The sequence below is a fragment of the Streptopelia decaocto genome (genome assembly GCF_964273445.1).
Source record: "Streptopelia decaocto genome assembly, chromosome: 16".
NCBI lineage: Eukaryota > Metazoa > Chordata > Aves > Columbiformes > Columbidae > Streptopelia > Streptopelia decaocto.
In genome coordinates, this window is record NC_138671.1 from 10,867,233 (window position 1) to 10,883,851 (window position 16,619).

The 16,619-nt window shown below is 46.3% G+C and overlaps 1 protein-coding gene across 1 annotated transcript; it reads left to right on the forward strand.

The window, feature by feature from the left end:
* Positions 1-568: 568 nt before the first annotated feature.
* On the forward strand, positions 569-15,477 carry LOC309447043 (myosin heavy chain, skeletal muscle, adult-like). Its single transcript, XM_082067303.1, has 38 exons — positions 569-807; positions 894-1,037; positions 1,130-1,286; positions 2,100-2,127; positions 2,225-2,333; positions 2,427-2,519; positions 2,650-2,713; positions 2,805-2,903; positions 3,005-3,108; positions 3,189-3,327; positions 3,781-3,899; positions 4,654-4,803; positions 5,539-5,709; positions 6,351-6,657; positions 6,757-6,830; positions 7,089-7,176; positions 7,270-7,387; positions 7,525-7,648; positions 7,735-7,871; positions 7,976-8,231; positions 8,984-9,226; positions 9,440-9,616; positions 9,702-9,847; positions 9,935-10,025; positions 10,113-10,502; positions 10,652-10,778; positions 10,958-11,076; positions 11,505-11,701; positions 12,001-12,184; positions 12,270-12,435; positions 12,607-12,731; positions 12,867-13,175; positions 13,276-13,479; positions 13,749-13,874; positions 13,970-14,140; positions 14,227-14,331; positions 14,475-14,570; positions 15,182-15,477. The coding sequence occupies exons 1-38, from the start codon at positions 601-603 to the stop codon at positions 15,335-15,337; spliced, it is 5,820 nt and encodes a 1,939-aa protein (XP_081923429.1). The 5' UTR covers positions 569-600; the 3' UTR covers positions 15,338-15,477.
* The last annotated feature ends 1,142 nt before the right edge of the window (positions 15,478-16,619 follow it).

A 16,619-nucleotide genomic window follows, 5' to 3' on the forward strand; every position in this document is an offset into this window, starting at 1 on the left:
CCGAAGAAAGAGTAGGAATCTAAAGCATCTGCCAAACAGACTCTATAAAAGTGTGTCTGCAGTGCTCTGCCCTGTCTCCTAGAAAAGCTTCAAGGTAAGTGTGCAGGGTGTAGTGATTTATTGAAATTACTCATCCCCCTTTATTGTATATTATGCAGTGTATTCTTATCTCTGAAATTGGATTCTAAATAAGTATTTCCATCTGGTTTCAAGGCATTTCTTTATTTTATACTCGTACTTTTTTTCCTAAGTTTACTTAAAAATAAGAAGATTCCCTTAACATCATACATATTCTCAAATATGACACTGCAGAATTTGTAAAGCAAATGTACGATTTGTACAGTGTCACAAGAAAAAAACAGCTGTTTTTAGAAGGTTATTCTGTATTATTCAGGGATGAAAAAAAGATTTTTAACTTTTGGGTTTAAATCGTTAAACCAAAAAAAGATCAGTTTTGCTAGTTTTAGTATTCTAGTGTGTGCTTAATTTTGAATCATTAGAAAAGGTCTCCTTGCAAACAAAGTACATTCAGATCACTGATGCTATGTATCTTTTCTCCCATAGTGTGGTCTGCTGACGTGTCTTCAATAAAGTGCAGACATGACTTCTGCGGATGCTGAGATGGCTGCCTTTGGGGAGGCAGCTCCTTACCTCCGAAAGTCAGAAAAGGAGAGAATCGAGGCCCAGAACAAGCCTTTCGATGCCAAGTCATCTGTCTTTGTGGTGCATCCTAAGGAATCCTTTGTGAAAGGGACAATCCAGAGTAGGGAATCAGGGAAGGTCACTGTCCAGACTGAAGCTGGAGAGGTGGGTAAAATGCAAGGCTTGAGAACACAATTTAATTCCCACTCTGGGCTCTTAGCTGACACATATCAGTTTCTCTTTCTTGACAGACTCTGACCGTGAAGGAAGATCAAATCTTCTCCATGAACCCTCCCAAGTACGATAAAGTGGAGGACATGGCCATGATGACCCACCTCCACGAACCCGCTGTGCTGTACAACCTCAAAGAGCGTTATGCAGCCTGGATGATCTACGTAAGTACCAGCAGCAGTCTTCCTTTGGGGAGCTGGGAGAACTGCTCTGCCAGGCTCAGGGGAAGGCAACGTGCTGTGTCCCTTCCTCGCAGACCTACTCGGGTCTCTTCTGCGTCACCGTCAACCCCTACAAGTGGCTGCCGGTGTACAACCCGGAGGTGGTGTTGGCCTACAGAGGCAAGAAGCGCAGTGAGGCCCCTCCACACATCTTCTCCATCTCTGACAACGCCTATCAGTTCATGCTGACTGGTGAGTGGTTTGGTTTTCTTTAAAATTATTTAGCTGTGAACACTTGCAGAGTGAGAGAAAAAAAACTTTGACTTGCAAAATAGTTCAGCTATATAGTGTTGGGAGGGTGGATGTTCTCTGATTGCTGGAAAAATTCTCTTTACTGGACACTATAATTGAGATCATGTTTCTAACAATCAATGTCAGAATTTACTGAGCAGGATGTTTGGGAGCATATGGTTTATCACTGAATACACTGTCAGATTTCCCTTCACAGAAATTTGGATAAACTTCAAATTTTCTGTTTTCTTCCTAGTTGAGACAATTGTTCTTTGAATGATTTGCTTTGCAAGGCTGAAAGTAACTAGGGTGGAGTTCTGAAAATAAGATTTGATGTAAAGGGAAGGGAGATTCAATATTGAAGCCAAGGCTTCCTGTGGTGGTTTTATGAAAACTGAGGAAGCAGTCTTAGACATTAGAGTGAAACCTGCTTGTATAATTGATACTTCCTCCTCCACCTCAGAAACCATTCTTCTTTTTCATTCATTAATATAGATGAAAGCAATAAGAAAGAAATATAGTGAAAACTTTTAACGTGATTAAGCGAGAGGTATATTTTCCTTTGTTTAAATACATCTTGTTTCCTCGTTTCTCCCTAATTAGTGTATTTTATAGTGTAGTATTCAGAGCAGTAAGAAGAGAATACTATGAAAATTGAACAATAACACACTGTTGTTTGGGTATTGTGTCTTATGGCAGTATTTCTGTAAGTCATCTTTTATCCAGGCTATTTAGAATACATATTTATAATATCTTTGTTTCCGCCTCTCACAGATCGCGAGAACCAGTCGATCCTGATCACGTACGTACACTCCCTGCTGGGTCCCTGCGGGGCTGCCCGGTGCCAGGGGATCTCCTGCCTGACCACACGCTCTCTGCTTCTCTCTTTGCTTTGACAGCGGAGAATCCGGTGCAGGGAAGACTGTGAACACCAAGCGTGTCATCCAGTACTTTGCAACAATTGCAGCCAGTGGGGAGAAGAAGAAGGAAGAGCCCGGCAAAATGCAGGTAAATTAATAGATGCTGGCTTGAATCAAAGCTTTTGTCTGTTCCTGACATGATTTTTGGAAAGGATAACCAGCAATATCTATCATCCCGCAGGGAACGCTTGAGGATCAAATCATCAGCGCCAACCCACTGCTGGAGGCCTTTGGAAACGCCAAGACCGTGAGGAACGACAACTCCTCACGCTTTGTAAGTTGTTGCTTTGGACAAAATCTCTCCCTCTCTTTCCAAGACAAGTGATGGCCCTGGCAGTATCCCTCATAAAGGAGATGTCAGAAGAACCCATCCAGGCTGAAATGCTGCTGCTTCTCCTTAACAGGGCAAATTCATCAGAATCCACTTTGGAGCCACAGGCAAACTGGCTTCTGCAGACATTGAAACTTGTAAGAGACTCTCCTGGCCTGATCCCATTCCTCCCCAAATTCCCACCTCCATGTGCATTCCTGTGCCTGACTCTTCTGCCTTCCTTGCCAGATCTGCTGGAGAAGTCCAGAGTCACTTTCCAGCTCCCTGCAGAAAGAAGCTACCACATCTTCTATCAGATCATGTCCAACAAGAAGCCGGAGCTAATTGGTAGGAAGGATCATGATGACTTTTTGAGGATGATTGCTGAGTAACAGTTCACCCTATTACCTGCTTGGCAAAACCTGTGTCTTGCCTCTTGCTGCTTTCAGACATGCTCCTCGTTACCACCAACCCTTTTGATTTCCACTATGTGAGTCAAGGGGAGGTCACTGTTCCCAGCATTGATGACCAGGAGGAACTGATGGCTACAGACGTAAGTACTTGAAAGAAATATTTGTACTGTGACTGTTCAGGATTTTAGGCAATGTTCTTACTTGATTGTTTTGACTGCAGAGTGCCATTGACATCCTGGGCTTCACTGCTGATGAAAAGACTGCCATCTACAAGCTGACAGGGGCCGTCATGCACTACGGGAATCTGAAGTTCAAGCAGAAACAACGAGAGGAGCAGGCAGAGCCTGATGGCACAGAAGGTACCAGCAGAATGAGCAATGGACTTGTTCAAAGAACTTCTCTGCTTGTGGAGATGATATGTTAACCTCTAAAGAGAGGCCTTTGTTGGCCTGAGTTGCCACATACAATGCTGAGGAAAAGCACCTTTGTTCACTGTCTGTCTAACTGCAGGGGTGCTTCCCTGTTTGTGGGAAATACCTTAATTTTATCCAATGAACTCTCCCCAAATACACACAGCCTGAAAGGGGGAACTTCAACACAAGATCTCTCTCTCTCTGGAAAACCTCCAAACATCTGCTTTCCAAGAAGGCCATCATTAGCTTCCTGATTTACATTGCTTTCCAGACCTTCTGTTTGAGGCCAGACCAAAGCTTTTCCATTTCTAGAACATGAGTGGAAGAGCTGTCCACACTGACCAAATTCTAGACATTATCCAAAAATAAATGTTTCTCTCTCTTTCCCCCCCTCTCTAGTGGCTGACAAGGCTGCCTACCTGATGGGCCTGAACTCAGCTGAATTGCTCAAAGCCCTGTGTTACCCCCGAGTCAAAGTTGGGAATGAATATGTGACCAAAGGTCAAACTGTGGAACAGGTAAAATCTGGAGGATGAAATTCCTTGGTTTGAAAGGACTCTTCACAGTCACAGAATGATAGAGGTTGGAAGGGACCTCTGTAGATCTCCCAGTTGAACCTCCCCTGCTAATGTAGAGTCAGCAGAGCCGATCACACAGTGTTGGTCCAGATGGGTTTGAATGTCTCCAGAGAAGGAGACTCCACACCCGCTCTGGGCAGCCTGTACCTGTGCTCTGACACCACCAAAGGAAAGAAGTTTCTCCTCATACTCAGATGTAACCTCCTGTGTTTCAGTCTGCTCCTGTAGCCCCTTATGCTATCATTGGGCACCACAAAAAAGAGTCTGGTCCCATCATCTTGACACCCACCCTGGAGATATTTGTAAGCATTGATGAGATGCCCTCTCAGTCATATTTTCTGCAGGCTGAACAGACACAGCTCTTTCAGATTTTCCTCCTAAGAAAGATGTTCCAGTTCCCTGACCATCTTTGTAGCCCTGCACTGGACTCTCTCATTGTACCTCAGTTGTGGCCTCATGAGGGCAGAGTACAGGGAGAGGACAGTCTCCCTCAATCTGCTCTCCACACTGTTCCTAATGAACCCCAGGATGCCATTTGCCTACATGGCTACAGAGCACATTGCTGGCTCACGGTCAAAATTCTGCCACGAGGACTTCAAGGAACTTCTCTGCAAAGCCACTTTTCCAACAGGTCTGCTGGAGCATTCTTCTTTGACTCTGGGATGTAACTGCAGTCCTTTCTTTTCTACTTTAGGTGAACAATGCAGTAGGTGCCCTGGCAAAAGCTGTCTTTGAGAAGATGTTCTTGTGGATGGTTATTCGCATCAACCAACAGCTGGATACCAAGCAGCCCAGACAGTACTTCATTGGTGTCCTGGACATTGCTGGCTTTGAAATCTTTGATGTAAGGAACAAGCACTTGGCACCATGGTCAAGGGAGGGCGAGGGAGGGGTCATGAGGATTAGAAAACACACTTCTTTTTAAGAAGATTCAGAGTTTTATCCTCCTCATCTGCAGATTTCTAGAACCTCTCCCTCTTCTCTGTCGCAGTAGTACCCTCAAATGGCTTTACTAACACACACCTGGTCTCCGAGCTTGTAAATGTCTTAGGCTTAGCAAACAAAGAGACAGGTCTAGGACTAAGGCTCAGAGGGACCTGGGCCAAAGGTGTGGATGCTCTTGGGAAAGCCAAGGGCAGTGCTATGGGAAAGTTCACAGCATATTTCCTGTGTTGTGGCTGGAGTCATGATGTTAGGACTTCAGTGGCACAGCAGAGAAACCCCTGGCCTGTTGATCCGAGGGACGTTCTCAGGTGGGTCACTGAGAAGGTTTCCACTCTCCCGGAGGTCAGACATGGGACACCTACACAATGCTGCAGCTAAGGTTACTGATGGGTCTGCTTTTGAGTAACACAGTAAAAAAAGAAGTGTTACAATATCTTGATTTCACAAGTGATAATAATAAAATCCTTTATGGACAGCACATTTTAGAATAGAAGTCCTGCTAAGGAAACAGATGCTGTTACAGTATGGTTAGGAGTGTTGTTTCAGCTGGGGAAGATCAACCAGCACCAGGAGAACACTAGCAAACACCTGTGGTGTTTGCCACACCTTGACAACCTCTCCTTGCTTTGGGCAGTTCAACAGCTTTGAGCAGCTGTGCATCAACTTCACCAATGAGAAACTGCAACAGTTCTTCAACCACCACATGTTCGTGCTGGAGCAGGAGGAGTACAAGAAGGAGGGAATTGAATGGGAGTTCATTGACTTTGGGATGGACCTGGCTGCCTGCATTGAGCTCATTGAGAAGGTACCTTTTCCTTACAAGTGTGCAATGTATTTTGGAGTTTGGTGATGTTTCTGAGCCAGATTCAGCTCAGAAAGAACTCACAGTCAGACAGTCAATGCCAGTTAAACAAAACATTTTGCACTGAAACTTGTTTCAGTCTGGCAAAGAGGAATGAGGAAATTCAAACCTGTGTCATCAATCCTTCATTGCCTGCTCTTCAAGCATGGGAAATATAGCCTGGACTTGCACCAACACACTTCTTTAAAACAAACTGGAGTCAGTCTCCTTTCTTTTTCCTCTGAAGTTTCAAATCAGAACTCCATACACAAGTTTGGAAAATAAATATCCTCTCATCCAATTTTCCAAAACAACTGAGACCCTTGTAGCAATTTTCCCAATTATTTTTTCTGTTTATCATTTCTCCCTCCAATTCTACTGCCAATTCTAACCTGGATCTGACAGACATTCTTTAAGTTCCATAAGATGCTGCAGGAAGGTAAGAAAAGGCAGAAATAAGCTCCCTAACTTTGTATAACTCCTGATAAACTTAGGCCTTTATGCAGGCTGAGATGCTTCCAGCAGCACACTGCTACCTTTGATGTTCATAGCACGTGCTTCCCATCATTAGCACCTTTCTCTACCTTTCTTGTGGTACTTTCCAGCCCATGGGCATCTTCTCCATCCTGGAAGAGGAGTGCATGTTCCCCAAGGCAACTGACACCTCTTTCAAGAACAAGCTCTATGACCAACATCTGGGCAAGTCCAGCAACTTCCAGAAGCCCAAACCTGCCAAAGGCAAGGCTGAGGCTCACTTCTCCCTGGTGCACTACGCTGGCACGGTGGACTACAACATCACTGGCTGGCTGGAGAAGAACAAGGACCCTCTGAACGAAACTGTCATTGGGTTGTACCAGAAATCATCCTTGAAGACATTGGCCTTACTCTTTGCGAACTATGGTGGGGAAGCAGGTAAGCTCTGTAAAATCCATTTCCATGCATTTGTATTGTACAAAGTGGAATCTCAAAGACAATGTTATAGGCATTGGGTCATTTTCTTCAATTTTGCAGAGGCTGCTGGTGGTGGCAAGAAGGGTGGCAAGAAGAAGGGTTCATCTTTCCAGACTGTCTCAGCCCTTTTCCGGGTAAGGGAAAATTCACAACCTCATAATTAAAAATATCTACAAAATAGAAAAGGAATTGAGTAGAACTGCTATGAGAAGACAGCTCTGTAATTCCCTGAGTAGACTCTCATTCATATTTATTGAAGATAGTCTACACCAAAATATGCATGCATTTCTGATAAGTCAAGACAATGAATGATCCAGTTTTTAAATGCACATCCTATCTAAGCATGCACTGTTTACATGCTAGAATCTAAACTTCATCTCGTACTCTCACAGGAAAATTTAAACAAGCTGATGACAAATCTGCGCAGCACTCACCCCCATTTTGTACGATGCATCATCCCAAATGAAACAAAAACACCAGGTAAGCAGATTCAACAGGAGGAAAAAAAAGTCCCAGAAGCTCTTCTGGTGAGTATCAGACAACGGAGAAGTCACTAATGGTGGTATTTTTTAGGTGCCATGGAACACGAGCTGGTGCTGCATCAGCTGCGGTGCAATGGCGTGCTGGAAGGAATCCGAATTTGCAGGAAAGGATTCCCCAGCAGAGTCCTGTATGCTGACTTCAAGCAAAGGTAAAAGTGCTTTCACTGTCCCTAACACATGACGTGACTGAGTCAGACAGTCAGCTGTTGCTGAGGAGGCTGTGAGGCTCTGCCTCAGTGCAGGTTTCAGTAACGTGGATTTCTCCATGCTCTGCTTTCTCCTACAGATACAGAGTGCTTAATGCAAGTGCTATTCCAGAAGGTCAGTTCATGGACAGCAAGAAGGCTTCAGAGAAGCTTCTTGGGTCCATTGATGTGGACCACACCCAGTACAGATTTGGTCACACTAAGGTAGAAACAAGTCTTGTGTTCCATCACTGTGTACCTGTGTTACGCACTACCTGAGACTGATGTGTGACAATGTTCCCTTTCTCAAGGTGTTCTTCAAAGCTGGGCTGATAGGTCTGCTGGAGGAGATGAGAGACGAGAAACTAGCAGAGATTATGACCATGACACAAGCCAGGTGCAGGGGCTACCTGATGAGAGTGGAGTATCGGAAAATGGTGGAGAGGAGGTAGACAATTCTCACTCACATATCATGTTCTCATACTACTTGGCTAATTGAGTCTAAATTCACTGCCAGCACAGTATGCAATAGCCATGTGAATTTTACTTCAGGGACTCAATCTTCTGTATCCAGTATAATGTTCGTGCATTCATGAATGTGAAGCACTGGCCCTGGATGAAGTTGTTCTTCAAGATCAAGCCCTTGCTGAAGAGCGCAGAATCGGAGAAGGAGATGGCCAATATGAAACAAGAGTTTGAGAAAACCAAGGAAGAGCTAGCAAAGTCTGAAGCAAAGAGGAAGGAGCTGGAGGAGAAAATGGTGGCCCTACTGCAGGAGAAAAATGACCTGCAGCTCCAAGTGCAGGCCGTGAGTATCATTCATTTGCCCATGGGAAGGTAATGTTTTATAGCCAGAATGCTTGTTACCCTGAGTAGGGACTCACAGGAGGCCGACTAAAGTGTAGTAGAAAAAGCTCTAAATCACACATTTTCAGACTGCATAAACAGGCACTGGCAGGGGCATGGTGAGTCTCGTGGCAGCCCCACATGAGACCCGGCATTCCTGCTGCCTGAGGAAAGAGCCACGTAACACAATGCAACAAGTAACCCACAGCAGAGAGCTCTGAACTGGAAGGGAAGTATTTCCACCTTCTCAAGTTTCATTGCCATGTATCTGTCTAATAGAGTCAAGGCAAAGCTCAGAAGGATACACTATTTACAGCTACAATAGTGAAGCCAGGATTACTTTCAGAAACATGGATACTTCCCATTCAAACTCAATTAGGAAAAGGCAGTTTCCTTACAGCAAGCATAACAACACTTGCTCCACTGTATTAGTCTCAAAAGACCTTTACTCCTCAAATATTACGAGATACATAGTAGAGTCAATTAAAAAGAAGCTACTGAATACTTCTCTCAGTGTGTCATTTTTAAGAGACACAAAAAATTTGAATCAATGACAAAATGGTTTCCCAGTAGACACGTGGCAAGATCTCCCAGTTTCTGGAGTGGAAGGCCACGGTCGGTCCTGTATGAACGCGTGCCTACTCAGGGATAAAAAAGACAGAGCAGAGAAACTTCAAAACATTACAACCCCTAAAATCTGTGTCTCTCCACCAGGAAGCAGATAGTTTGGCTGATGCTGAGGAAAGATGTGACCAGCTCATCAAAACCAAAATCCAGCTGGAAGCCAAAATTAAGGAGGTGACTGAAAGGGCTGAGGAAGAGGAAGAAATTAATGCTGAGCTGACAGCCAAGAAGAGAAAACTGGAGGATGAATGCTCAGAGTTGAAGAAAGATATTGATGACCTCGAGTTAACGTTGGCCAAAGTGGAGAAGGAAAAACATGCCACTGAAAACAAGGTACACACACGGGGAATCAAATAAAGGATGAAGGGACAGATGTTTCCCATATCAGCCTGGTACCCTCAAAACAAAGTGAGGTTTGGAGCATCAGAGTGGTGAAGCTAGGCAGTCCAAATAAAAAACAAGCTCCTGGCTATGGACTGCAAAGTGAACTTTTACTAGCATTCATGTCTTATACACAAACTTTCAGCAATATCTTAACATGAACAGGTGAAAAACCTGACAGAGGAGATGGCAGCCCTGGACGAGACCATTGCTAAGCTGACAAAAGAGAAGAAAGCCCTCCAAGAGGCCCACCAGCAGACACTGGATGACCTGCAAGTAGAAGAGGACAAAGTCAACACGCTGACCAAAGCCAAGACCAAGCTGGAGCAGCAAGTGGATGATGTGAGCACACGGCCATCCAGCAAGAACAGGACAGGTATGGAGTTAGACCTGACTGGTCATGAGCTGAGGGTCTCGTTCTTTTTAGCTGGAAGGGTCCCTGGAGCAAGAGAAGAAACTGCGCATGGACCTTGAGAGAGCTAAGAGGAAACTGGAAGGAGACCTGAAGCTGGCCCAAGACAGCATAATGGACTTGGAAAATGATAAGCAGCAGCTGGATGAGAAACTGAAGAAGTAAGTGTGGCTGTGGGACACCTGAGTACTGGGCTGCTTCACTTGTCTTTTTTCCCTGATCTCTAACATGGTTTGATTTGCCCACAGGAAAGACTTTGAAATCAGCCAGATCCAGAGCAAGATCGAGGATGAGCAAGCAATGGGCATGCAATTACAGAAGAAGATCAAGGAACTGCAGGCAAGTCTCTGTTCCTTCCCCTCTCTCTCCCAGTCTCAGGTCAGGTAGGAGGAGGCCCAGGTGTGAAGGGTCCCTAATGTTCCACAGGCCCGTATTGAGGAACTGGAGGAGGAAATTGAGGCCGAGCGAACCTCTCGGGCAAAAGCCGAGAAGCATCGTGCTGACCTCTCCAGGGAGTTAGAGGAGATCAGCGAGCGCCTGGAAGAAGCAGGAGGGGCTACAGCAGCTCAGATCGAGATGAACAAGAAGCGTGAGGCAGAGTTTCAGAAGATGCGTCGCGACCTGGAAGAGGCCACGCTGCAGCACGAAGCCACGGCTGCCGCCCTGCGCAAGAAGCACGCGGACAGCACAGCTGAGCTTGGGGAGCAGATCGACAACCTGCAGCGAGTGAAGCAGAAGCTGGAGAAGGAGAAGAGTGAGCTGAAGATGGAGATTGACGACTTGGCCAGTAACATGGAGTCTGTCTCCAAAGCCAAGGTATGGAACTGGAGCAGAGAATGTCCATGGGGCCAAGGTCTGGCCCATAACCTACATCTACCAGCCACATTCTCATTAAAAATATCTCTGCTGTTAGAATAATGAGTGCAGGTGTCGATCTCCTTTTTTTCCTTGTGGTTTCTACCTAGGCAAATCTGGAGAAGATGTGCCGCACTCTGGAAGACCAGCTGAGTGAGATTAAAACAAAGGAGGAACAGAATCAGCGCATGATCAACGACCTCAATACTCAAAGAGCTCGTCTGCAGACAGAATCAGGTGAGATATCCTCATTCCTGAGGTAGAATGGGACAACCTGCACTCAGTGAGGATAGCGCATGGTACAGTGTGACAAGTGGTAAAACCTCTCCAGGCCACTCCTGATGAAACGGGTTTACAGGCAGAATTTGTCATAGTATTACTAGTATAGTTACCTTTCTTCAATTTCCTCTTCCCAGGTGAATTTTCTCGCCAGGTGGAGGAAAAGGATGCTCTGATTTCTCAGCTGTCCAGGGGCAAGCAAGGCTTTACCCAACAGATTGAGGAACTCAAGAGACATCTAGAAGAAGAAATAAAGGTCTGCAAGCACCCTGCTGTACACAGTCTACATCTCCCCTAAAAGTATCTGGAGAATCATGTCTGATATTCTTTACCCAAACACATGTAGTACTGGAGGGAATTCCAGTAACACACATACCCCAACTGAAGGGTAAGAGAGGGAAGGCAGTATCATGATTTTGATGTTGGAAGAAGTCATTAGCAAGGCTTTTTTGAGAATCTGGAGATACACCAGATATAGACACACATGTAGAAACATTTAAACAAATAGTAGATAAATGTACCCAGAGCCCCTGTACAAACTTCAGAACACATGGATGATGGCTTCAGCAGCTCCCAACTTTGCATTTGCCTAATTTGAGTTTCATTCGTAATTTCTTGACAGTGTCACTGTCAAGCATCATCTCAGGACAAGTATCCAGGTTACCAATCCCCATGTTCCCACAGGCCAAGAACGCCCTGGCCCATGCCCTGCAGTCTGCTCGCCACGACTGTGACTTGCTCCGGGAACAATATGAGGAGGAGCAGGAAGCCAAGGGGGAGCTGCAGCGTGCGCTGTCCAAGGCCAACAGCGAAGTGGCCCAGTGGAGAACCAAATATGAGACTGACGCTATTCAACGCACGGAGGAGCTGGAGGAGGCCAAGTATGTGGGAAGTGGGATGTTGAATGGCTGGAGAAGACTGAGGCTGTCAAGGGAAATAGGAGTCTCTAAGTTTGGGTTAGAACAGTGGTGGGACCAAGGCAGGAATAGATCATCTTTTTTGTGTAAGGAGAGAGAGGGAGGGAGAGGAAAAGCATGTTGTGGAAAAAGGGAAGATTGGAAACAGAAATGGAGCCCTTGAACTACACCAGCTAGGACAGGCCAGATACTCAGAAGGTGTCAGGACACAGATGTGGTAGACCCCTAAGCTCTAACCTGGAGCTGTGCTGATCTCCTGCCAGGAAGAAGCTGGCACAGCGCCTGCAAGATGCAGAGGAACATGTTGAAGCTGTGAATGCCAAATGTGCCTCCCTGGAAAAGACAAAGCAGAGGCTGCAGAATGAAGTGGAGGACCTGATGATTGATGTGGAGCGAACAAATGCTGCCTGTGCAGCTCTGGATAAGAAGCAGAAGAACTTTGACAAGGTCTTTTGGCTTCAGACGTGGGGTTCCTGGGCAGAGCATCCCCTCCTGATGGCCACATCCAAACTCACACCTGGTTTCTCTTCAGATCCTGGCAGAATGGAAGCAGAAGTACGAGGAGACACAGGCTGAGCTGGAAGCCTCCCAGAAAGAGGCTCGATCTCTCAGCACGGAGCTCTTTAAGATGAAGAATGCCTATGAGGAGTCCTTGGACCACCTGGAAACGCTGAAGCGGGAGAACAAGAACTTGCAGCGTAAGTGCCTGGCCCTCTGCTCCTGGCAGGGCTTTCTCCTGTCCAGCACTACGCACCGCTGCACATGGGTCTGTGCCTGCAGGTGGGCAGGGATGTCTGTCACCTTGGTGTGACAGGGCCCTTCCCGTTGTGCTCTGTGCCTGACCATGCCATTGGTGTTTGTTCCCACAGAGGAGATTTCCGACCTCACGGAGCAGATTGCAGAGGGAGGAAAGGCGATTCATGAGCTGGAGAAAGTCAAGAAGCAGGTTGAGCAGGAGAAATCTGAACTCCAAGCCTCCCTGGAGGAAGCTGAGGTACATAGGGTGCTGAGAAATGGTGTCCACATGCAAAGTATGGGAGTAGTTATCTGCAGAGCTCAAGTACTGCTTAAGTGATGACTTGAAAAGCAAGCAATGGTTTAAGTCACTGTTCCTGCTGACTTTGTCCAGGCCTCCCTGGAACATGAAGAGGGGAAGATCCTGCGCCTCCAGCTTGAGCTGAACCAGGTGAAGTCGGAGATTGACAGGAAGATAGCAGAGAAAGATGAGGAGATTGACCAGCTGAAGAGAAACCACCTCAGAATTGTGGAGTCCATGCAGGGCACCCTGGATGCTGAGATCAGGAGCAGGAATGAAGCCCTGCGGCTGAAGAAGAAGATGGAGGGAGACCTGAATGAAATGGAGATCCAGCTGAGCCATGCCAACCGCGTGGCTGCAGAGGCACAAAAGAACCTGAGAAACACCCAGGGAGTGCTCAAGGTTTGTTCAGCAAAGCTAGTGAATGACAGAAGACATCCCTAATAGTTTTGGCACCCAAGAACACAGTGGCACCCTTCAATTTCTCTTGTCTTTTTCTCAGGATACCCAGATACACTTGGATGATGCTCTGAGGACACAGGAGGACCTGAAGGAGCAGGTGGCCATGGTGGAGCGCAGAGCAAACCTGTTGCAGGCTGAAGTTGAGGAGCTACGGGCAGCTCTGGAGCAGACGGAGCGTTCGAGGAAACTGGCTGAGCAGGAGCTTCTGGATGCCACTGAACGTGTGCAGCTCCTTCATACCCAGGTCAGGCACTCAACTGGTAATTAATCCGATGAAAAAGGTATAATGAAGAGTGAGATTGCTATGCACCTTGTAGGTGATTACTATGTGAACACTTAACAAGACATGCGATGTTATGGCCAGTCTAGGCAGCCATCCATATCTGCTTTGGGGCTGTGGCTCTAAAGAGGACTCTTGCATTAAAGACTTTCATAACGCATACTCACACTTCTATTTCTTCATGTGGAGGCATTAGGTATAACAGTACAAATTATGTCTTTCTCTTTACACAGAACACCAGCTTAATCAACACCAAGAAGAAGCTGGAAACAGACATTACCCAAATTCAGAGTGAAATGGAGGATACGATCCAGGAAGCCCGCAATGCTGAAGAGAAGGCCAAGAAGGCCATCACAGATGTGAGTCGGGGGCTCCTTTCATTGCTGATGCTGGATGTATTCTCCTTCAAACGGTGTCCAGCCCCCAAATGGACTTGACCCTTTGCTCTCATCAGGCAGCCATGATGGCAGAAGAGCTGAAGAAGGAGCAGGACACCAGCGCCCACCTGGAGAGGATGAAGAAGAACCTGGACCAGACGGTGAAGGACCTGCAGCACCGTCTGGACGAGGCTGAGCAGTTGGCCCTGAAGGGAGGCAAGAAGCAAATCCAGAAGCTGGAGGCCAGAGTGCGTAGGGCTGCTCTTTGTACATGAGTGAACATGTCACATAAGCAGCCATCAGGGAAGCTCCAAGGATGGGCTTGTCCTTGCAGGTGCGGGAGCTGGAAGGGGAGGTTGATGCTGAGCAGAAGCGCAGCGCTGAAGCCGTGAAGGGTGTGCGCAAGTACGAGAGGAGGGTGAAGGAGCTGACCTACCAGGTAAGGCAGGAGGTCTCCTTGGACTGACAGAGTTTTCTCAATGTAAGTCAAATTTCGCACACGCCATCCCCAGGGGAAATTGTTAACTTTACTTGGTGGAAAGCAAATAATTCATTCTTTCTCTTGTTTGTCAACTCCTTTAGTCTGAGGAAGACCGTAAGAATATCCTCAGGCTCCAGGATCTGGTGGACAAACTGCAAATGAATGTGAAATCCTACAAGAGACAAGCTGAGGAGGCTGTGAGTATTGTTTGGAGAATGTACAAGAGTCACCTTCTATCAGGGCAGCTTGCTCATTGAGCTGACTCTGAACACCAGAAAAGGAGCAAGAGAGAAACACTCAAACACTCTTGGTTACGCCATTTCACTATGGTGTCATGAAGCCTCGCTGAGTTCTGGGCACCGTGTGATTTGGGATAATGTGGGGAAGTTCTGCATCCTGTTTTATACAGGAGATCAGACTAAACAAACAGAGGGGCCACATCCAGTGACTGAGGAATTCATGCATCTCTGCTGCTGATCAACAGCAGAAGGCTTCAGGGTCTTTCTCAACCTAATAAAACACACTGATAGTTGGGCAGCAAATAGTGGCAGAATAAAGACCCAAATGACACACCCAAGTGATGAATTAGCTCCCCAGGAGTGACACAGTAGTGGTGAAGCTTGTTCTAGTGGGGTCCTGAGTAAGGGAGGAGGAGGTCTGTGTGAGGCTTATGTGTAAGCGTCAGTGGGTGGGGGATGGAGCTCTGGGCCTTCCCCTGCGAAATCCCGCAGCCACACAAGGCCGAGCTGCAGCAGGAGTGGAAGCCCTGCCCTGGGCTCCTCACCCACAACTCCCTCTCCCCACACAGGAGGAACTGTCCAATGTCAACCTCTCCAAGTTCCGCAAGATCCAGCATGAGCTGGAGGAAGCCGAGGAGCGGGCTGACATTGCAGAGTCGCAGGTCAACAAGCTCCGAGTCAAGAGCCGGGAGTTTCATGGCAAGAAAATAGAAGAGGAAGAGTAAGGATGTGAGAAGGCAACCAAGTGACCTGAGGGATTCACAAAATGTGAACCTCTTGGTCACTTTCTTCTGTAATTAGTCATTGTAATCCTGTCAATGTCTAGAAAATAAAGATCATAGATTCCTTTGCATAGGCACCATTAGCTCCAGTTTTGGTTTGTTTTTATTTTACTGGTTAGTTCTCTATGATCATAAGCTTTTGGGCATGGCTTTGGTTTACTACTTTTGTCTACCTCTGTCACAGTACCGCTGTGCTTTCCAACTTTAGCCATTCTATGATTCTATCCTTTAACTTCTGCCATGGGAGTCAGAGATTGCCCAGAGAGGCAGGACTGACTTCAGATGCCCCCCTGCGCTCATCTTTTCCCACTGGTTGCTTCTGGGCCCCTCTTTCCATCAGCCTCCCCATGCCCTGTGTACGGAGCCCAGGGGGGAGCTCCGGGTTTGTACTCAGAAAAGTGGGTGCTGCAGTGCCAGAGCCCTCCTTGGAACAAGCTCTTCATGCACAGGCCCGTGCTTTGGCTCTGGATATTACCTTGGATCACAGGCATCATTTTCCTGACCTTGCCCCTGCATTATTCACCAAGCTTTATCCACTGAGCTCTTTTAATAACCAAGTGCCAATGACCAGGAGAAGGGCGTGTTCAGATCTGACAGTGTTTCAAGCAGCTCAAGTGACAGTGCCCTTTTCCTAGAACTAGATCAGTCACTCCCAGGACTACCAGAAAATTTCCTCTTTCTCAGGACTCCAGCACAGCACAGGACTGCTTTGCCACATCTAAAAAAGAGAATGTGATTTTTTTCTTTGTCTTGGGCTGCGTGTCAGTTCCCAAGATGTTCATATGTAGGAGTTTAAACTTTAATAAATTTTGTTTCTCTCATTTCATATATTAGATGAACATAAGAGTTAAATTCATTTAACAAGAATGTTTCCAATTATTCACACAGTTTATCTCCTGCTGTAATGCATTTCTTCATTAACCCCAGAATATCAAGCATTAATGTCATCTCCATAATCATCTGGAAGAGTTGCAGAACAGACATGCAGGAGGAAATGACTGGAAATGCAGCTATGGAATCCATAAGTCCTACATCCAAGTTCTCTAAGTGCCTTGACTAATTGAGATTCTCTCCTTCAGTCTCTTGTCATATTATTTATAGTCAATACATTCACATCGTTGGTAAGATACAAAACATTTCTAAATATATCTGGTCAAATCAAATGACAATTATGCCCTTAGTTAAGTTTGCCAGACAATGTTTTGCCAAAGAATGTTTGCCAAAA